At 41.4% G+C, this 22,959-nt stretch overlaps 1 protein-coding gene across 2 annotated transcripts in view; it reads left to right on the top strand.

Annotated features, from left to right (window-relative positions):
• Positions 1–20,813: 20,813 nt before the first annotated feature.
• The window catches only part of LOC147444499 (callose synthase 3-like), a 283,316-nt gene continuing 281,170 nt past the window's right edge, over positions 20,814–22,959 (top strand). The window contains exons 1-2 of one of the 2 annotated variants that reach the window (XM_086527094.1): positions 20,814–20,967; positions 21,062–21,162. In XM_086527094.1, coding sequence (XP_086383220.1) covers positions 20,814–20,967; positions 21,062–21,162 — 255 coding nt within the window. Of the gene's footprint in view, positions 20,968–21,061; positions 21,163–22,959 lie in introns of those variants that run through there. The other variant, XM_086527095.1, reaches the window with a different exon arrangement.

Genomic DNA, 22,959 nt, shown 5'->3' with positions numbered 1-22,959 from the left:
CCCCAAGGATCCAAGGAGCAGGAGGAGGTAAAGCCCCCATCCCCCCAACACACACACACACATGCATTCACACATACGCATTCACTCAAATATGTAGAGAGAGAGAGAGACAGAGAGAAATACATTTGTATACATACACACACACACACATACATATATATATATATATATATATATATATATATATATATATAGATATATATAGATATATATATATAGATATATATATATATATATATATATATATATATATATATATATATATATATATAGAGAGAGAGAGAGAGAGAGAGAAGAGACTAGTAAAGTCACTTCTTCAGAATGGATGACCACAAATTCAATGAGAAATAGAAAACATGCATGATTGGCAAATCTATCATATTTAAACACACATACAAGCATGCTTAAAGGACACAACTTGCTATGCAGTTGTTTAATTTGATGTGTGTACGTGAATATGGTAAATGTGATGATAATGCGGTGCTCTTATTTCTTACTTCATTTGTAATGCATTGTATTGAACAATTGATCAATTAATTCATTGTAGAGATAAGTGTATCATTTTTTACACCATCCCTATAGTGTGATGTGGTGGTCTACGTAGCTAGAGATAGAGTGATTATTGAACCCTAAACCCTCTTTATGGTGTGACACGATGGTCTGCACGGCTAGAGACAAGGAATCTAACACTCCATGTACTGGCCCTACAATGTGATGAGAAGGTCTACATAGTCAGGGACAAAGTGTGTATTTTTCTAACCCTCCTTTAGTGTGAAGCAAAGGCCTACACAAGTAGAAAAAGTACCTAAGTTAAATTGTCCCTACAATGTGATGCTTTGGTCTACACAGTCAGGGATAGGGTACTAACCTGCAGACTAATCCCGAAGTGTGAGACTATGCTCTACAACAATAGGGTCAGCAAAAAATAAAAAAGTTAACTATAAATAGTAAACCGTTAGGAAATGTAATGAACACCTCAAGTAGCTCTTGAAGGGCTCTAAGTGGTCAAAAAAATGGAGAATTTTTTGGTTTGTTTGAACTATCAACACCCCTTTTTTTATATAAAAGAGGAGCTTGATCAAAATATAGTTCAATCAAAATGTAGTTGTTCAAAATATATCTCAATCAAACTATCCTTTATATTGATAAATGCATATAATATGGTTATATAGCATTTACTTCCATTTTACACATATAAAAATCATTATAAATGTAATTCTTACCTCTTAGGGAAGAAAAGGCTAGTGGTGAATTTAAGCATAACTTGGTCGTGTTTGAACTTTGGTTCCTACCCCATGCTCTTGTAGAATTATATTTTTAGGGTCTCTTTATGTTATGAATTTACACTCTTATTTCCAAGAGATATAGAGTGGATTTTCAAGTGGTGTTACTTGGTTGTTCGTCATGAGTTAACTCTTTTACCTCCAAGTAGCCTCATACATCAATACCCACTAGTCAACATTTTTTTATATTCTAAACCCTAGTATCCTTAAATTGCATTATATTTCTACAAGAACTAGATGCACTTGATTACTTATGGAACTTTTAGGGATTTAACAACTAACCATACATTCCATGAACATTGTAGTAGGAAGTAGTAGTAAAGCTTGAAGAATATGGTGCAAGGAAAGGATTGGGGATATGTACAAGAGCTTCACTATGGTAAAATTGTATCCAAGCTTCAAGGAAACACTTGTGGCCATGTCTTCAAGGGTAATGTAACTTGCATCAAGCAAAGCTTTATTTGTATTCCCATATATTCATACTATACATATAAAACATTGTATATCCATATTGTATACGTATTTCCAAATGCCTTGACTTTAGTTCCATCTTTTAAGGTTATTGATATCCTCATGTCAAGACCATCCAACCATTCATCATTTGTCTCGACCTCATCTTCCAGTAAGGATTAAGTGAAATTGAGAGCTTCAACCTATTGGAATGATTTTTGGGACTAGTCACATTGCTGCTTCTCAAACCATTACAAAATCTTCACCAAACTCCATTCTATTGGACTATTTGGAGTAGTGTCAACCTTAATAACACCGATACATGGTCACATAGTCTTAAACAAATCCACATCTTCTTCCCTCAATTCCTCGCACACACATATCCACTGAGACATGAGAACTTACATAGAATCTCTCAAGTGCAAAATTGAAGAGAAGAAACTCTCATTCACTCCTCCACACACTTGAAAACAGGGCACAAATGCGACGGGACTGCATAGGACCACCTGGAGAAACCCTGCTTCCTCCCACACATAGAGAGGTGGAAGTACTATTATCTTACTTTAAAAACACTCCTTCAGCCTCAACACTCACAGAATCGTGAGTAATGTGTCAATTTTTTTTCCTTTTCACACCTTTCTTGACCCTTTTTTGGGCCGTTGTTTGCCAATTTTGACCCTCGCCGAGTATTTTTCGCGAGAAAAATACCAAAGGGACCTAAAAATTCACCAAATTTGCAAGCTTGAACCTTGATTGCCAAAATTGATTTCCACATACTCATGCTCTATTTTTGAATACTTCTAGGGAGGTTTGTGCATTGCAGCAGATCAAGCATTGCAACAAGATTTCACCTGCGGGCCTCGTGTCGAAGGATATGTTGGGGGTTGGTGACACCGTCACTCAATATTGTGGGAGCCTTGGGCGCTTGTGCCTTTGTTCTTGGTTGTGCTTGGCCTACTTCTATAATATTTCATCTAGTTTGATTTCTCCTATTTGGGTTTTGAAGGTGCATGGAGGTTTCAGCAGCTTCTTTCATTTCTCTCTCGACATGTGGTTTGTTGGTGGTGATAGAGATGACATGTTGGCACGAGAGAATTGTATTGGTGATGGGGACTTTGGGCCCTCCCCTATTGGTATTATTTTTGTTCGTGGATCTTCTACTATTGTGAGGCTTCACTTCCCTTAGGCACTTTCAAGGGTGGTGACAGAGCCTTCTCTGGTGGTGGCAACCAAGGTGTGCTTGTTTTTCTATCGACATTATGGTATTTTGTTTATGCGTGAGTTTGGGGGCTCCCTAAAAACTCCTAGAGATAGTTTATGTTATTGTGTTGGTTGTTGGGCTATCTCAACTGTGTTGGTAGATGCTCGGGCTTGATTGGAGGAGAGCTTATCTTGTAAAATTTTTGAGTTTTTTTATTTACTACTCATTGATTGTGAGTTTTGCAACAAAAAAAAAAATCTTCATGCACAATTGTAAGTATGGCCCAAAAATAAAATCTCACGCTTATTTTTTGTCAGAACTTCACTTGAATCATTCTTCAATAATTTCTAGATGTAAAAAATGCTTCCTTTCATATGGTTTCTTTGAATGACATTTGTAGTGGGATGTCAATTATTTGTGAAGGTATCTTGTAAAAAACTTGTTGACCAAGCATATGAAAAGAAGCTCTTTGCTTAGTTCTAAGTATATTATCCTAGACTCGACACTAAATACCACAATGCATTTAAGATGAGAAGCTCCATGGATGTCCTTCCTCGAAGGCAACCAAGGACTTTTCTATGACCCTTCAGATCAGCCACATGATGAAGTGCACTATTGAATTTATCCAAGGGTGATGTTTCACCCATCCTACTACATGCAGACATTTGAAGAAGCATTTTACACTAGCTTCTTCACCTCCATAAGAAAGATCTTTGGCCCAGTCATTGAAAATCTACATGCAAGATTCGTCAGACATTTTGCAATGGAGCTCAAAATGCCCACAAACCTTTAGTTTCTCACAAAAGGTGACAAGAAGCTCAAGATCAAGTATCATGAAGTCGTTGAAGCTCTCAAAAAGTAACACACAACACGCAAGCCAAAGCATTACTTAGCCATATGAAGTTATGCCATGGACGACCTAGAATAGGAGGGGAAGAATGTTAGTAGCAGGCCAACAAAGCAGCACATTTTCTAGCCTAATTTTGTGATTCCCTTCATTTATTATATAAAAATCTAATCATGTCCAAAGATATAATTTTGATTATTCTTACAATAATTTCAACGCGGTAGTCAAGGCCAAGAGCTTCCAGTTTGTAATTAGTCACATCTCCTCTCTAGTCCCTTTCTACCTAGATTTGAGTTTGTTTCACATTTTGTAACCTTTGGCAAAGGTATAAACATCAACTTTTGTAAAAAAACAATAGTGAAGTTTTTGGATAATAAAGCACGTACAATCTCCAAGCACTATCTATTCTCCTCTTTCTTTTTGAGCTCATAACCCCCTCATGGTTGGTATGTTTGGAGCGTCATGCTTTTGGTGTAGACATTCCTCTTCTTAATGTATTCATAACTCAATTTTTAAGCATCCAAATCGTATTTTACAAAATTTTCCATTTTTCTTCTTAACAAAAAGTACTGGAGCTCCGTATGGTGAACTACTAGGTCTTATAAGTCCTCGATCAAGCAAGTTAGTGATTTGAGATGGTATCTCGCTATGTACAGTTGGATTTACACGGTAAGGTGCTCTACAAGGAGGTTCACTACCCGGTATAATATCTATTTTGTGGTCTTTTGGGTATGAAGGTGGAATTCCAAGTGGCAAGTCATGCATGAAACAATTCTTAAATTGTGAGAGAAAATCATCATGTGAGGAGTTATGTGAAGTTTCAGTTTTAGCGGAGATTTGATTCACTAGCACCAGATATATTTTTCATTGTTTTTGAATTGCTCTTTTGGCTTAAGCGTGAGAAAGAAGTGAAATTTTTTGATGTGCTAGTGTTGCTCCGATGGAGAAATTTTGATTATTATGAGAGACAGACATAGTATGTGTTTTATAGTTAATCAACGGATCAAATTCATGACGAAATGGCATTCCCAAAATCATGTCAAGACCATGCAATGGTTCTACCAAAAATGTACGTGCTTGTGTAAATTCACCAATGCAAACTTCAATAGTGACTTGGGTTTTGCAATTAAAATGCTGCTTATTAAAAATAGTTTTGACTTTGTGAGGTGAAGAAATTTGAGAGAGAGAGAGAGAGTTGTTGTGCCAATTGTGTAGAAATAGAATCATGGCTATTGCCATCATCTAAAATAATGGTGACAATTTCACTCTTGACTCTGCGTTGCACTTTAAAGCAAGTGTGAGGAGACATAGGAGTACCTGAAGATGGGTTGTCATTGACGTGATCATACTTATGATTATATTCCTCATCGTAATTGGATTTCACTTCATTGTTGTCGTTGGGATTAGCATCTTCAATGAGATTAATAGTAGCACCGTTGGGGTGGTTGTTGAAAGGTCTTTGGTTTGGATTTTGGGTGACTCCATTGGATTAGCCATTGCTCTTAGCAGGACCATTTGGGCACTTATCTGCATAGTGAACATACTGAAAACATTTGAAATACTTCACCTTACAACCAAGCTAGCATGTTTAGTGCCATCAAAATCCTTGAAAGTGAAGGATTTCTTGCTAATTTTGTTTTTCTTTGGTGCATGTGCAGATTCTATGTGTTCAAAATGCATTAATTTATCTTCAAGATCTTGCCTTAGCATTCGTTCATAAGTGGAATATTGTTGCAGATTAGAGAGCTACTCAACAATTGTGGGCGGTTGTGGAAGACATGCCATGATTGCGTGCTTTCCTTTGTTTCTTTCTTTTCTTTTTTTTTTAGAATATATATATATATATATATATATATGTATATATGTATGTAATAAGTATACATGTATTTGATGATATGCAGGATAATGGTAAAAAAAATAAGAGTAAAGGAATAAGAAAAAATAAATGGGTACTTAGCTTGTCGATTGATGACACCATCCAATCCAAATTGTGGAGTACTAGGGCAAGGTCAAAAATGGTGAGCGATTGAGTAAGTCAGGTGCAAGTCAATTAAATCTTTGACGTTCGATCTCCCTCATCTGGTTTTTATCTCCAATTGAGCTATATCGGTTAACGAAATAATTGGTTATTGCAATTTGTGTGGCTTGAGGATTCTTGGACAAGCGAGGTTAAAAGATCTCCGATCGTAGTGACATATGTATAAATATATATATCCTCAAGTAATTTCCTTGCCCTTGAATCTATAGTGGAGGTCGGAGAGAATGTGGAGAGTGGGCAACCGAGATTTCCTGATGTACGATGGCCACGAGTTGAGGGGGGTGTGAATAGTCACTTTAAAAGAGGTGGGCTTAATGGTTCAATGGGCGACATGCCAGTTGGAGGGCTAAATTAAGCCACACTTTGTAAGGCTTAAAAAACAAACCATGTGAAACATGTCGAGGGTAGCGAGCAGACTTGGAGAGCGATAACGCGCAGTAAAAATAGTTGATGGCAGTCGCTGCAGATGTTCTCTGTCGTCAAGGATTTGGTAGCAATTAATGATGTCCCAAGGGCGCTTCTTTTGATGCATGCCTGACGCAATTTGGTCGTGGTCGACAGAGTTGAGCTCTTTAAGCAAGGGGGGGATTCCCACAATGGTTTGCCAACCTTGCCAATTGCTTGATGGATGTCGGTTTCCCTTCTAATCTTCGAAATTTGATTTTGCTTCTAAGAAGCCTTGAAGGATCTTGAAATTCATTTTTCATAATTATTTCCTCTTCTATATTGCCACTAAATTGATATCTGATTTCATAAAACACTCTAAATCTCCTTCGTCATATCACTATGTCGATTTTCCCCTTCATATTCTCCTTCTGAGTGCTCCGATGTCGAACTCTTAATCACCGACTTAAAACGAATTCTTCAAAATCTTTTTTTTTTTGCAGAACTCACAATCGTGAGTGGATAGTATTAAGAACACAAAAATATACACCAACCTCAAGCTCAGACCGAGCCTTGAGGGTCAAAGGATTACAAGTTCTCTGCTTGACAGAGAAACCACAACTACTCCTAGGCTTTACTTATTATAACATGTCATCATGATATGTATTGTTCTAGACCAGTCCTCTGAGGCTTGTTTACCTCTGATCCTGTGGATCGTCACTCTGCTCTCTTGTATGATTTCACAAAATATTGCCAGAACCAGATCCCCCTCAAACACCCGGCAGTTCCTTGCTTTCCAAATATGGTGAAAGAAGTACTACCTGATTATTTGACTGCAGACAAGTAAAGCAGGACTTCCCAACCTGTTACTACCAAAGAACAAATCAGTCTTGAAGAACTTAATTTGCCATGTCCTTTGAATCCACTTGCATATTTTCCCATCCATGCCACTGATTGCATGGCATCCCTTGAAAAGGTGGGCTAGGTATTCACTAGCTATTCTGCATCCCGAGCACCAATCGGACCCGATTCCTCTTTCTTGTATCTTGACGCCCGTTGGCAGAGCACCCCACATCACTTTCCACAGAAATATCTTCATATACTGAGGCCACCTTGGCTTCCAGATGTTCTCCATGACTCCCTCCCACCGTTTTTCTGTCCAGTGCCTCTTCCATAATTTGTTGAGGGGGCTACACCAATTAGCCTCGTGCAATAATGCATGGTAAATGCCTTTAGAATGTGGTTTCCAAAAGAGGCTACTCCCGGACCATCTCCAAGCATCCCATTCAAAGTTGGATTCACAAATTGGCATCGCCACTTTCTCAAGATCTTTCATCACCCTGTAGACTAGTAAGACTCAAAGCCATTCAATTGAAATTGTATGGCTAAAGAGTCAGCAGTTTTCCAACACTTCCTGTTGCCATCCCAAAATTGCTCTAGTCAAGCGAGCCCCTTATTATTCACATTTTTGGCCATTTCTATCCAAAAGGGGCTTTGCGGCGGCCCCAATATTCTAGAAATCCACGGGGTCCAATGCAAAATGTAGTTCTTAAAGTATCTGGTTGCTTCCCCCCATTCCAAAACCCCAGCTGCTCTTTTGCACTTCCTCATTAGCTCCCCTAAGAGTCCACCAGATCTAAGATAAGACCACTTTGAGGTGAAAATTTTGTCGTGCATCACAACCCCCTTCCACTTTCCCCCTTTCGATCCCAATTTTACTGCATCAAGCATTTCCTTGGTCATGATAGCCCAAGCTTGGTCCTATTTAGCTAATGAGACCATAAATTTGGCACAAAGGGCCTCAGCATGGGTTACAGGGTTAAGAATTCCGAGCCCTCCTTGGTCTACCGGCCGAGCAACTACCTCCCATCTAGCCCAATGCCATGACCGGGAGGTTTTCGTGTTGTTCTTCCAAAGAAACCTTTTCACTGGTTTTAAGAATTCTTTCCAGTTACACTTAGCCATCTTGAGCACGGGGCTGAGGAAAGCAATATACGTGATCATAAAAGCATTAATCACTCTAATCTGGCTTTGGAAGGGGAGGAGAACAAACTCCCATCTTTTCATTTTTTAGCTTATTTTTTCAAGGACCCATTGAAATCTTTGCCTGTGGGTTACGTCCACCCCTACGGGGGCTCCCAGGAGTCTGAATACACTCTCTTTTGAGATAATATCTCCTGTCCATACTGCAGGGTCAAAAGAGTCGTTCTCCGATAGGGAGATAAGCCTTGACTTCTCTATATTGCACTTGGATCTCGAGGCCACGGCAAATGTTTGCACAATCTCCAGAGCTCTCTTGACAACTTGAGGCACGTCTTCAAGAATAGGAGCGAATCATTTACGAACATTTTGGCTAGCAGCAGCTCGTTGCCCGGTAATGCCAGACCTTGAATCTCTCCCCGTGCAGCACTAGCTTCGAGCATCGTAATGAGAGGATGCGACCCGATGGCGAAAAGCAAGGGGGCTAGGGGACATCCTTGCTTTATAGACCTTTTAACCTCAAAACAGCCCACAATTCTGTCATTAAACAAGATCTCTGATTGGCTGCCAACGCCTAGTGTGCGTATGAGGCGACAAAGGTTAGGCCCAAAGCCCAGAGCTCCCATGACTCCTTCTATATACGACCATTCTATTCTATCATAGGCTTTGTCGAGGTCTAGCTGCAGCAAGATGCACTCTTGCTTGGAGAAGGATGCATACTCTATTCCTACCATTGCTGCCAAGATATTGTCATATATAGATCTCCCTTTAATGAACCCATGTTGATGGGGAGAGATGATCCTACTCAGGAGGAGGGCAAGTTTGAGAGCTATCGCCTTGGAAATAATTTTGTATGCTACTGACATCATCGTAATGGGACGCCAATGTTTAAGTTGAGAGCAACAAATCTATTTGGGGATGGGCTTGATAAGCCCTCTCTTAACACTTGCATGCAATGACTCTTCAGAAAAAACTTGATTGGCCATCTGTGTGACTGGGCCCTTGAGATCATCCCAAAATTCTCTGAAGAATTCAGTCGTCAGTCCATCCCAACTGGGGGACTTTTTCATTGCCAAGAGCTTTTAGTGCCACTGACATTCCTCCTCAAAGAAGGCCTTTTCCATGCGGTTGGCTTCCTCCTGGGGAACCTTCTTTTCAACACTCCCAAAAAGACGCTCGGGCTTCTTCCACTTCCTGAGATTGGGTCTCTGGTTGGCCGATAATCTGGCTGAGATAATTGAGCATAAGTCCGGTCATCTCATCTTGGTTTTGAATTGTATTCTCTTTCTCATAATCAAGCACTTGCACGCGGCCTCAACTCTTCCTCACTTTCAGAGCCCTAAAAAAATGTGCTTGGTTAGAAGGCTCTGGTTGAAGGAATGTTTCCCTAGAGAGTAATCTTGCCTTCTTGATTTCCTCCAGCTATTCGTTGGCCATGTGAGATTTAGCTTCAAGCCATCGCTTCTGCTCATCCTCGTCGGTAGCCAGTCCGGCAGCCTTCCTAAAGGCTAATTGCGCTACCTCCTCTGTGAGATGTTTGATATGTGACTCATTGGCTTTTTTAACCCGAGGACCTGAAGTTTTGATAGCTTTTTGTACACTCCAAACAAATATATTCCAAGCACTAGGTTTATTCATCCCCACATCTTTCTTTAGCTTTCCCAATGCTTTCTTGGTGATGCTTCTGAAGAGAGGATCTTTGAACATGTGTGTCCCTGTAACCAGAAGCTTTTTCTTCCCTCTCGGGGATTTCCCTCCCCCTTTATCTTTTTTGAGTTTTAAGTGTAATGGCATGTGATCGGAGAGGCTTTTTGTTGAGATTACCTTCATCTCTAGCGTCGATGAGATCCAGTCAGCTTGATGAGAGCAGTAGCATCTGTCCAGCCGGGAGGTAGTGCGGGCATACTGAAGGCTTGTGTAGGTGAATCCAGGCATGTTGTTCCATGTGCCCACTTCCCACAAGTCAATCATAGCCCACTTCTCACATAAGCTCAACCATTTAGACTTTTTTGAGCCAGCCAGTATACTGGCAGAGCCTGTTCTGTCCTTGCTTTTCTCGACCATATTGAAATCTCCAACCATCAACCACGCCCCTTCGATCGGAGTATCCCTAAGATGCATCCACAGTTTAGCTCTATCCTTTGCGTTGCAAGGGCCGTAAACATTTACTATGGTGATAGGTTGATTATCCCATCTGATTCTAACCCCAAGGACTCGTCCGGAGGGGTGGTTTAGCACTATCTTTGGCTCCAAATCTATGTCAGCAATGAACAAGACACCACTGAAACCGTCACTTCCTTTCCCATAAAAGATGAGTTTTTTTCCTACAGCCTGTTTCTCTTGCTACGAGCATCCAAATGGTGCTCTTGGATGGCCCATCAATTGACTGCCTTCTCTTTCTTCACTTCTTCCCAGAAGAGAGTGCCCTTCTTCCAGGTTTTTAATCCCTTCACGTTCTAAGATTGAATAGAGAGAGTATCCATCATTGGGAAAGGGGGACAGATTCTTCTGCCTCCAGGAACTCTTCAACAGAGTTCCCATTCAGGTTTTCCTCTTCCATTGGCTCCTTTTCTGTTGGAACCTGCATGGTATCCAGCTTGGAAGTGAAAAGGTCCTCTCTCGTCTTCCCCAAGACTTCGAATATGTTGTCATATAGGAAAGGAGGCTTTGGGAAATCTGGCGAGAGACCTTTGATTTGTCCCAAGGCCCTAGCATGTGCTTTGAATAGTTTACATAAAACATGAGATACTTGTTGCCAGCGCTCATCTTTTGACCTAAGAGTTGGAGACATCACGATCTTCTGGATTACTGGGGGCCATTCTTTGCTGAGCGGTGGATGAAAAGCGGTAGCTTTGAGTGGTCTTGCCCTTACCTCGGTTGCCATGATCTTGTTTCTCCACATCTTTATCCAAGTTGACCTTATTTTGATCCCCCTTTGGCTTGCCAAGATTTTCAGTAGGCTTATTTGTTGGATCTATTATATTTGTGCCACCCTGTGGGGTAGCCTATACTTCGGTTCTCTCCATCACCTGGTCTGTAGGCTTTAGCACCTCAGCGGGACACGCCCTCGCATAATGCCCAAATTTGTTGCATTTGAAGCATGCTCCGAAGAAGGTGTTAAAGTTTATAGGAATGATCTTTAGTCCTGCCCCAACATTCACCACCAAGTTCTTTGGCTGTGGCTTCCGCAGATCCCACCAGATATAGACCTTGTATGCTGCTACACCCGAAGCTCTAGCAGATGGGACAATAAGTGGATCACCAAGCGAAGCTGCAAGGTCCTTCTAGTTCTTTCTAAGCCATATAGGGAGGTTGAGAAACTCCACCCATACTGGGCAGAGATCCTTAAATGCCTTGTTAGATTCAAACAGAGGGTCCCAAGGGAGCACGCATACCGGAGCGCGATTGAAGAACAATGGCCTTTTCTCACACTGTCGTCGAGCTGAACTGACACGAATCTTTTTGCTATATATTGGGTGAACATTACCGAGCCATGCTCATTCAAAACCAGTGGATTGCAGAGCCAGTTTACTAAGCTCAATTCTATTGGGAACTCTCCCCATAAACCCAAAGACCGGAGTGGAATTTACAACCTCCGCAAGTTGTGTTTTCACAATGGCAGGGGGAGCAACCACCGTAACAGCATCTTCCACCTTGACACGCTGTGGGAGCGCCTTCTTGAGTGCTTGGAAAGCTCTGTCCCCTTTGGCCACTTCAACAGCATCCTCTTGGGTCGCTGAATCTTGGCGCGACCTTTTGTTCAATGAAAATGCATAGAGGATTGACGCTAGGTCTTTTTCCACCTGCATCTTTCTTTTTTTGAGTTCCTCCTTACTCAGGTTAGTAAGGGAGCTTTGACCGGTATCATCGGCACCCAGTTTCGCAAAGTCTATAGCCTTCGGAGCGTCATGCTGCTCTTTGCCTGCCCCACTGCTTCGGCGTAGGATGACTTAGAGGAGCTCGCCATGGCGCGGTGAAAGGCCTCACCGACACCCCCCCTTCTATTCAAAACTTAACCCAAATTACACGAATTCTTCAAAATCTTATGTCTTTGCAATTCCTTTGCACTTTTGCCTTCACAAGCCACAATTATTTAGCAATTTCTCCCTTGAATCAAGTGCTATACATACCCATTTTCAGTATCCGATAAGCGGAAATTGTTGAATAAATTTGCCGATTAATTCTTTGATTAACCCTTGATGTGGAAATATGATGTTGTCAATTTGAGAATTCCTCTTCCAATAATTTGAAAAATTCATTGCCGATTTCCTTGAACCCGAGGCTCTGATACCACTATTGGGGTGGAAGATGGAGAGAACGATGCTTCCAATTTCCAATCTTGCTTGCACACCTCCTTGTCAACCTTTCACCATCCTTTCCAGTTTCCAAGTACACACACACCTAGACTATGATAGCACACACACACACACACACACACACACACACACACACACACACACACACACACACACACACACACACAAAGAGAATAGATTGACAAGGACAGAGTGCAAGAGAGTGTAAGAGATGTAGACATAATAAACGAGTATACAACATAGCATAAGAGAGAGGGAAGGGAAAAATCTAAAGCATCTACACAAGAAAGGCCTAAAATCATAGCCCCAAACTCCACGAAACTCCTTCTTGTGGAGTTTGGTATTTAAATATTATTTGAGTTTTGGGTGCCAAAATTGGAGGCCCCTCTTTTACAACTAATCCACTTTAGTACTTGAGTGGAGCCCATCACTTATTGCATGTCCCCTAAAGGTAAGTTCTTACTAGAGCTATTTACAACAGTCGTAGTGGCTTATTGAATAAAAAGTCTAAAATACTATGCAAGGGTAAAATGGTCAAGAGGGTTATTATTTTCTGGCACATCCTTTTCAACTCCTAGAATTCCAATCTACAAATCATCATCAACTCACGATTAGTAAAATCAAATAGACAGGCACACAATTAACCATTAAACTAGCTATCCCAATTGTAGTTAACCACATACAACAGGAGGGTTCCCAAACTTGTAACAGGTAAGGAGGCCCATAGGGGAAGTTGTGGTAGGGCGAGGCACTGACAAACTTCTGGTGGAGCGTGTGTTACGTGGCTTTAATGGACAATGGATGATCTGGGGTGAGAGATCGGGTTGGTCTGCAGGCCATGCCCATAGCCCTCCTTCTTTCTCACCCTCATTTTTGATCTCGATGGAGGGCACGCCTCCGATCTGCTCATGCAGCAAAATGGCACTTGTGTTCATTGGTGTTTGCGCAGGGGATTACATCGCCTGCAGGCCTGGTGCCGAAGGAGATGTTGGGGGTTGGTGACAGCATCACTCAATATCATGGGAGCCTTGGGTACCAGTGATTTTAGTCTTGGTTGTGCTTGGGTTGCTTCTACATCATGTCATTTGGTTCGATTTCTCCCACTTGAGTTTTGAAGGTGTATCGATGGTTCGACAACTTCTTATGTTTCTATCTAGACACATGGTTTGTTGGTGGTAGGAGCGACGACATGGTGACCCTTGAGAGGATTGTATTGTTCCCTTGGGGCACTTTGGAGGGCAATGATAGAGCCTTCTCTGGTGGTGGCAACCAAGGTGTGCTTGTTTTTCTGTCGACATTATGGTATTCCATTTATGTGTGAGTTTGGGGGCGTTTGGGAAAGGTCTGCCTCAGCTCAGCCTTGAGCTAATTGGAAATCTAAAGTAGCAGATTGAACCCATGGTAAAGGGAAGAAAAACCAATGAAATACACAAGAAAATAGTTCAAAGATCTTGTAAACTTGAAAGTTTCTACTAGTATTATTGGTTCGCCTTTATACAAGGAGGAAACCTCACCATGTAGGAGCACAGGCTTTCCGGCAAAATGGCTATATCCTTGCTTTTTGATAAGTACCAATAATTGAGCAAGGCACGGTTGCCAATCCACATCCAAAACATTCCTTAACTGAAAAAGCAACTCTCAAGAGAAGCATAGAATAGTTGGGGATCTGGTCTAATAACATCCTTTTAAAGCAAAAGGAGATTCCATTTGTACTTATTGCATTTGACTTAAAAGGAGAATCGTATCAAAGAAAAAGTTTGCTTTTGCTTTGTTCCTAATGCACGCAAGGGTTGTTTAAAGAGCATATGATGCTTTCAATTTGAGAACGGAAGAATATAATAAATTAAGTAAACTTTAATGGAACTAATACCATCAAGTGGGATCTCAGCTTTTCAAGGTATCTCTTGTTGTGCACCACTATAGACAACAATGCTTTTCCCACATTGGTTGCCAACTTACCACGATGCTATAATCTAGGTTTTTTCTTTGAGGGAGCTAGAGTGCTTTCTATGTTCCAAAGAAAAAAGTGTCTTATCCTTGCAACTTTCATTGAGGCGTGTTGTGTGTGTGTGTGTGTGTGTGTGTTTTTTTTTTTTTTCCTTGGTTTGGGGGCAGGGGACGGACAAGAAGAAGAGAGAAGTTATAATGACTTAAGAATGATCGCAAGAGACCTCAAAGATTTATCCATGAATTCATGACTAATTATTCAAGACTGATTGGGGATAACCAATCTACCACACTTAGGTGATCAAAAGATTATAGGAGAGGGAGAGAGAGAGAGAGAGAGGTTATATAGAGAGGCCCCGACAATCACAAAAGGTCAATGTTCTTCAGACAAGCTTCATTTGAAGGAGATTGTTCGGATGGGACTCTTCGAAGCAACTAGCTATCGCTTCAAGGCTTCCATTTGTCTCCCAATTTCAGTGGCTTTTAGTGCTCAAGAAAAACCAAGGCCTGAAGTAACCCCGCCTACTAAATTATAAGTTTAACTCTAAAGTTTAGTTCGGAGTGAGAAAACCTACAAAAACTAGAGGATCTTAGTGTGCAAACCTTCAATTATTATATATACTAGTAAGTTTAACTCTAAAGTTTAGTTCGGAGTGAGAAAACCTACAAAAAGTAGAGGATCCTAGTGTGCAAACCTTCAATTATTATATATACTAGTACGACCGACGGGCTTCGCCTACCTCTCTCTCTCTCTCTCTCTCTCTCTCTCCTCGATGTGTGCCCAGAGGCTGCAGGAGACACTCTCGAAGAGAACAGCTTTCGACACAAGGCCGGGGGGGGGGGGGAGGCCCGCCACCTTTTATAATAGTATATATATATATATATATATATATATATATATATATATATATATATATATATATATATATATTAATAGAGTTTCCCACAAGAAGGTTCTTAAATTCTAAGAAAATGGTTTTTCCAAGAACTGTGCCCATATTTTCTTTTGAAGGCCGTTCATGCCATAATTGATTGTCGGGGCATGCACCGATTAATAGAGCACATTGCCTAAATTACTAGCTCTATTGTGTTTCTCTTCACATACCCTTAGACAATGCTCACTCTCAAGGCTTAATAGACTATGCCCTTTTCGGAAGTTGAGCAAGCAGTGGGAAAGTGTTGACTAGGCATTCCTCTACATGAATCACCAATAACAACAAGGGAATGTCACCTACAGGCTACATGCATCAAACGCCTCTAATTTACCCATATACGGTAAAATGGACCCCTTGTCCTTTGGTGTGAATGCCTCATGACTTGGGAGCATACAAAAGGTACTTTAATACACCAGACAAAAAGGTGAGCATGCACTTTAGGGGCTTAAGAAGTTGCTTGGAGACAACTCTAGGTATAGTGCCATTGTAGCAAAACTAACAACCTGTGGTTTTTGCTTTGCTTGCCCTTTCTTTTGTGAAGATCCTTGGCAAAAAGCTATGTAGCCTAAAGATACCGGTTCTTTGGTTGTGACGCTAAAAGCAATCTAAGATGCCTCATGGTTTACTAAAGCCTAAAGCCTTTGAGTGCAAAAGGAACCTTAAGAGAAAGAGACCCATTTATACATACTATAGTTTGCATGAGATAAGAAAAGTGATTTAGAGGAAAGCCTCTAAGGTCATGACATAAGAAAAGGACCTCTGTTTTTGGAAAGCACTTTAAAACTGATTTTTGCTTGACCTCTTTTTATAATATCACCTAAAAAATCAAGACCTCACTAACAAATTAAGAATCTTGATTTTAACAAAAAATGGTATGGGAATGTTTGTTGGTACTCTTGAGCTTTATTTTTTGGGTCATTTTGCTTCGAATCCTTTTTTTAATTGCCTTCAGATTGTGCGTTTGATGTAGTTACAGGCTCCTTCCTCACCATAGCCTCAATGTGCCTGTTTGGATTGTGACCTTGCTATATAGCTATCATTCAATAGATAGATGATGAGCACTGGGCAAAAATACATAGGGAGGCCAAGGGGGCTAGGGTGCAATCAAGAACGAGGGTGGTTGCGATCAAATTTTGTCGTACCCTCCTCATGCTCACTTTTAAAAAAAATTGTTTTCTAGGAGATTCTCTCTCTCTACAGAGAAGCTTCACGAGAGATCGAGATAACCCACCTGTCAACTCACTCAAGATCTCATCGTTCATTCTTTGATACCTTATGTGCCCTCCACATTGACCTCAAACAGCCATGCTTTTCCATCTTTTGATCCAACCACAGGATCTTCTCCATTCCACTTAATATATTTTTTTTCCAAAATTGACCACACATATTGAGTCGTTTTTTAAAAAAAATCATTTCTCGTAAGATTCCCCTCCCCCCACTTTACCCCTTTCTCTCCCCCTACCCTACAATGCTCTCTTGCATGCCGTGCCCTCTAACTATTCACCCAGCCCGCCTTCTCCATCTCCACCTCGTGGCTATGGAGCAGCTCGCAGAGAGAGAGAGAGAGAGAGAGAGAGAGAGAGAGAGAGAGAGAGAGAGAGAGAGAGAGAGAGAGAGAGAGAGAGAGAGAGAGAGAGAGAGAGAGAGAGAGCATGTGAGTAGATTCTCATGCACATTTCATTTTTCAAAATGGTAGGCACATACTCTCATTAATTGTCCATCCATACTCACATACTGGCACGTTCTACATTATATAGGGCAGAATCTCGACAAACTCTCTTGCAAACTTTTGCATTTTGGTCGGCTTTTCAAAAGTTGCACGCAAGGAGTTGAGCTTGTGTAGATGTCTCCGGACGACTCTCCAAGACTATGCTAGCCATCCTGGCAAAGAGCCGTCGCTAAGGGGAAGCAGTGTCTTACCAGATAAGGTAGCCCAGCCCTCCCCCCTCACATTTGTTGCCACGTTGCCCGTGCATGTGTCCTCTGCCCCATTCGTTCTACGCGTCGTGCTCCGTTTTTGCTTCCTTATACTTCCCTGTTCGACAAGGCATCTCACAATATTCCAAATCTTAGTGATTTTTTAAAATTGTTGACACATACTTCACATTGGCACTACCTTTAAAAAATACATTACTTTGAAGATTCCATGGTGAGACCCCCTTTGCGACACTTTGTGACTCGATGTGACCACCCTCTGTGACCCACTTCGTGCCCTAGGAGTTGTGAGACTCTGTGACCCCCCTTTGCGATGCCCCTCTCATGCCCTAGATTTACTCCCCATAACAATCCCAGGGTTGACACACCCAAGGCCAACAACCCCAAATTACCCTGCAACTACCTTGCTATGCATGTCAAGCATGACACCTTTCTCCCGCAACGCCCCCTAAATAGGCCACCCTTGCATAAAATTGATCACCAAAGTACAGTGAAGCACTAACTTCCCTTTGCATATTCTGAAAGGGGCACTCCTTTTGCAAGACAATAGGTTGGCTTTGCAAAAAAGAGCTTTGTGTGTACCTGTAAAGGAAGTGTGTGCGCCTAATTCCTTCACGCCACACATGGCATTCGCCATGCACGACTCTATACTAATCTTCAACAAAATTGAGGGGAGCATCTTGTGAGATTTGGATGGTTTTTCAATTCTTAAATCGTAGTGACATACTTCCCTCGCAAGTTGCACATACCGATAGGTTTCTAGTTTTATTGGTTGGAATCTTCTAAGATTCCCCATGAAGTACTCTTAACAATGCAGGTTGGCACATCTCCAAAATCGCTAGTCTTTGCACAACGAGATCCAGCTCTGCCTTGAGATAGAGTTCTCTAAGCTAAGCCGACCCACCGCGAAGCCTTATGTGCATATTAAGCTACGAGCAATCTTCATTAAAAGAAAAAGTTTCTATTTGCTCTGTGGCGAACCCGCATCCCTCGTAGGCATCCATCTTGCGAGAGGTGGGAGCCGCCCTTGCTACACATGCGCCTTTGTTGCAAACGCTCGTTGCTTTTTGCTCCTCGCACCCTCGCCCGACATGTGCGCCATGCAGCCCCTCCTCAAGGATCTTGACAAATTGGTTTACTACGTTTTTTTGAAAATCGTTAGCAAATATTGAATCTTTACAGATCCCATTAAGAAGCAAAACCTCTTTCCACACTCGAGAATCGAACCCATGAGGCGGCCTTTTACGAAGGTGATGTTGAGCTAACCATCCCAACCATACTTCATGGTACCTAGGGAGTGAAGCCCTTGGTGCTATCGTGCACCTTGATGCCTGGAGGTGTCCACCCTCTACATACACTTTGTGCTTTGCTCTGCTCCCGTCCCACCTTGTTGGCAGCCTCCTCGCTTTGCCTTCCCCCAACCTCCATCCGTTTTCCATTTTAACGCAAGGTATTTATCGAGATTCATATTTCAACTATTTTTTTAAAATCGTTAGCACATATGTCCACATATCTAAGGGGTATTTTGGTAATTTTCCCAACAATCTAGCACGTTTGGGTGATAGAAAGGTTTCGAGTCATGAGAAGAGCCCAGAGGAATTCCAACGTAGAGAGAGAGAGAGAGAGAGAGAGAGAGAGAGAGAGAGAGAGAGAGAGAGAAGAAGAAGAAGAAGGAGAAGAAGAAGAGAATTTAACGTCGTAGGAAACTATCCCAAGAGACCTTAGCTGACTTGAACTCACCTTGTTAGGCAAGAGAGAGAGAGAAAGAGAGAGAGAGGATTCTTTTCTACAACGGGACGTCGAGAGGACACTCGAGCATGCATGCAGCCAGAGAGAGAGAGAGAGAGAGGGGGAGAGAGAGAGAGAAGAAGAAGAAGAAGAAGAGAGTTTTAACGTCGTAGAATAGAGAGAGGTCTTACGTGGTTTAAGCTGGCTGTTACTGTTATTGATCAGCTGCAAGCCTGATATGCTGCACTTTCACTAGTGTGTGTGTGTGTGTGTGTGTGAGAGAGAGAGAGAGAGAGAGAGAGAGAGAGAGAGAGAGAGAGAGAGAGAGAGAGAGAGCGCTAGCTCTGTTGATGCCTGAGTTTCAGCAGCTGGTAAAGTCGTCCCATTCCTGTTATGCTCTCTTGAGGAAGACCAAAAACATTGTTTGATGCTTGTACTGTCTTGGTTGAGAATTCATTTGGTGTGCCTGCTGTAAAAAGGATGATCACAGGTTTTGCAAATTATTATAGAGTCATTCGTGCTTGTCGAATCCGTTGGTTGTCTGTTGCCCATTATTGAACTATCAGCTAATGCAAACATGTTTGAGCATTCTCATAAATCGCTGTACCGGTAGCGACAAGGTCAGCACGGTTTAGAATAGGATGGATACAGTAGACAAATAGTTGGATCAAGGACCATTAAAAGCATTTTTCTCACTTTGTGAAACATCATCATGGTATCAGAAAATTATCTAGTGGAATCAGAAAAAAATATGGGCAAAAGTCGAAGGAGGCCCAATGTCTCTGAGTTGAATGAACAGAGGTCGATAGCTCGAGCTTGTAAAGCTTTACAAAGCAGATTAATAGCTTAATGCCAGATTTTGAGAGCTTAAATGTCCAGGCGATGGTAACGTGCCAACCTTCGTTTGTCCAAAAAATGCTGGTGTAATTGGAGTTGTGATACACACTTCTATCCATTCCATGATAACAGCAACTCGCTGAAAGCACACAGGACATATAAATGACGGAACTTTTTGCAAGTTAGGAGCACTTTGCAAGAGGGCCATGAAGATTGTGAGGCAGGGAAGCTACTTGCATATGCTTTAATCGACTCTTCAAACAGAACGTAGAATCCTCAAATGGCAAAACATTATTCGAACTAAATTGATCTTTATGCAAACCTTAGATTGAGTCAGAGAGTTTCATCAAACAGCTAAATACTGGCTGTGAAAAGGCTTCGTAGAAGAGTGCCCGGAAGGACAAAACCACACAATCCATTTGCCTTGATATGGTCATGGTTAGATAGCCAAAACAGTTTGCGAAACGCTGTGGGTGTGATGATAATGCTTGAATGTGTATTCTTCTTCGTGTATACAAAAGGAAGCCTTAAAGCTGAAACTGAGAGCAGTTGTTGATGAGGTCTCATCACGAGACACATTTTGCGAACTCTTGCACTTTGGTCTCCCAAATAGTGCAGTGATGCAGTTTCGAATTTTGTTCACTACTTCATATGTTGGAGCTCACGTACTGTATGCCCCATGCACTACTTAATAGATACAAAATATGTAAGCCATGAAGTTTGCATGCATTCTCAAAGTAACCCATGTGAATGAAGGAAATGCAAAGTACATATTTTATATGTTGATTAGTTATTGGACGACATATTGTGAGGAGGGAAATGCTTCAGATAGTGTGCTTGTGTTAAACACTTTTCAAGGGCTTTAGCATTGGAGTATTATAAAGGCTTGTTATTTGATTTGTTCTGAAATTGTAGGCTCAGATACACCCATCATGTGGCTTTCAAGAGTCGGCCTTGCCAGACAACAGTCCCGGATCATGACGACAGATGATCCTAGTGTTGTTCCTCCGTCTCTTTCCTCACTGGCACCTTTTATACGAGTTGCCTTCGATGTTGAAGCTGAATTTCCAAGGATCGCATACCTGTGTGAGTTCACTCTCTATCATTTCAATAGATATGTTGTGGAAGGCTTAAGGCTTTGTTTGACATGCTTTTTGGTAAACTTGATATTCCTTTACAGGCATCCGACATGCATTACAAAAAGCAAATGAAATTGACCCAAATTCTAGTGGAAGAAGAGTGATGCAGTTCAAAACAGCTTTGAGAAGGAAACTAGAAGAGGTTTGACCACACTCTCTGAGCATCTAAACTAGTTGGAGGAGACTCTTGAGCTATCTTACTGTCTTGCTTTAGGAAGTTTTTTTCACACATAGTTCGGTCGTTTCTTCCTTGATTGCCAAAACCTCAATATCTGAGATGTTGATTTTGTAATTCTAATTTTAACTTCATTTTGACTCAATCCCCTGTTTGTGTAGCTGCTGCAAAATTCTTAATGTTTGAGAAATACGTTAGTAATCGCAAGCATGATTAGACTTACCAAAAGTTGAAGATTTTTTGGTTCATGACCATGAGGACCGCCACCACCATCAAAAGTGAATCTGTGTAATGGCAATTGAAGATGTAGCAGGAGAACTTGATTTCTGACTCTCCTTAACCCTCTGTTACTTCATTGCATAGTACTCTCCCTATATTTATTTCATAACTTGCTACTGCCAGACCTATGGGGAGGCTTAGGTTTTCAAAGGTATTCATGGCGGTTTTAAGTTATTTAGTATCTGCAATTCAGTGAGCCTGTTTATATGAGTTGTATGTCCAGACAAGTTCAATAGTTAAAACCTTCTTTCTATAAATTGATTGTACACGTGTGCAATGGGTGTTGTCACACTTTGATGGGCATTTGCAACACTAGGATGTGGCCTAGGATAAGTGCAATATCGTTGTCCAACTCCCAAATCAAATGGAACATTACACTGTACCCTAAAACTATGTGAGAGCACATGTGCACTTTGAGAAAAAGTTAGCGACCTCAAAATTTGAGGACGTTTGCAAAACTCTAGGCCACAAAACAATAGGCCCCAGATTTAGCATTTTCTCAAGAAAGAAAGGCATTGTGGTGATGCATATTCCTATTTAGGATATTCATGGCTCCTCTCTTGAAAGGTCTTATATGTGCACTGAGTATCAGCAGAGTGCTCTTTCCCTTTCTCCCCTTTCCTTGAAGAAAAGAGGCCCCTTTCCTCAAAGAAAAGAGGGAATATCTAGTTGCACTTTCTTCTCAATCTGTCAATAGTCGAAGTTTGTAGTTCTTCACCAAGTTGTATTAGTGGCTTCTCTAGAGATCAGTGAAACCTTGCACACCAAATGCACTACCAAATGAAACTCACCAATTACTCAAAGTATGTATAATCTGTGAGCCTTGTTCATATTATTGAGCTTAGAGGTTTTGAAAGAGTTTTGAAACTGCTCAACTAAACTTAACACTAACTGAAGTCTGAAAGTAGACAAGACAAGGGTTTATATACAAGATCATGAAAGAGGGTAATTGTGACTAGTAGGTGTGATAGGATTTGGTGGGTACTTGGTAGCTGTAATTGGAGTACTTATGTAGCTCCAATCAAGGTGGGTAGGTAATGCAAGCGTTGGTCAGAATCTTGTAGCGAGAAAAAGGTGTCGTGCTCTCTAGAGTGGGTGCTCCTCGGGTGCAGTATGCATGAAACCTCACTCGAACAGAAGAAACATCACACAAGAACATGACTCAAAACACATAAGCGAAATATGACTCAAAACACGATACGACTCAAAACGCAACTGCAGACTCCACTCAATGGAACTCAACTCAATGGAACTCGACAAGCTCAAAGACCCATACAACTCTGGTTGGCAGCACACACAGAGATCCAAGCTCAGGACTCAAGGTACAATGGGGGTGTCGAGGCTCCAATGTGCAAGGAGAGTGCCAGTGGCGTGAGAGCCCGAGACTCGGGACCCAAGACTCAATGCTAAACCATGCAAAAGTGGATAATGATGTGTATCCCCGACTGGAACCAACCACTCATATGTATCTCCTAAGAGCCACCA

The sequence above is a fragment of the Adiantum capillus-veneris genome, chromosome 13 (genome assembly GCF_014529385.1).
Source record: "Adiantum capillus-veneris isolate H3 chromosome 13, ASM1452938v2, whole genome shotgun sequence".
NCBI lineage: Eukaryota > Viridiplantae > Streptophyta > Polypodiopsida > Polypodiales > Pteridaceae > Adiantum > Adiantum capillus-veneris.
This window is presented reverse-complemented; position numbering and strand designations above follow the sequence as displayed.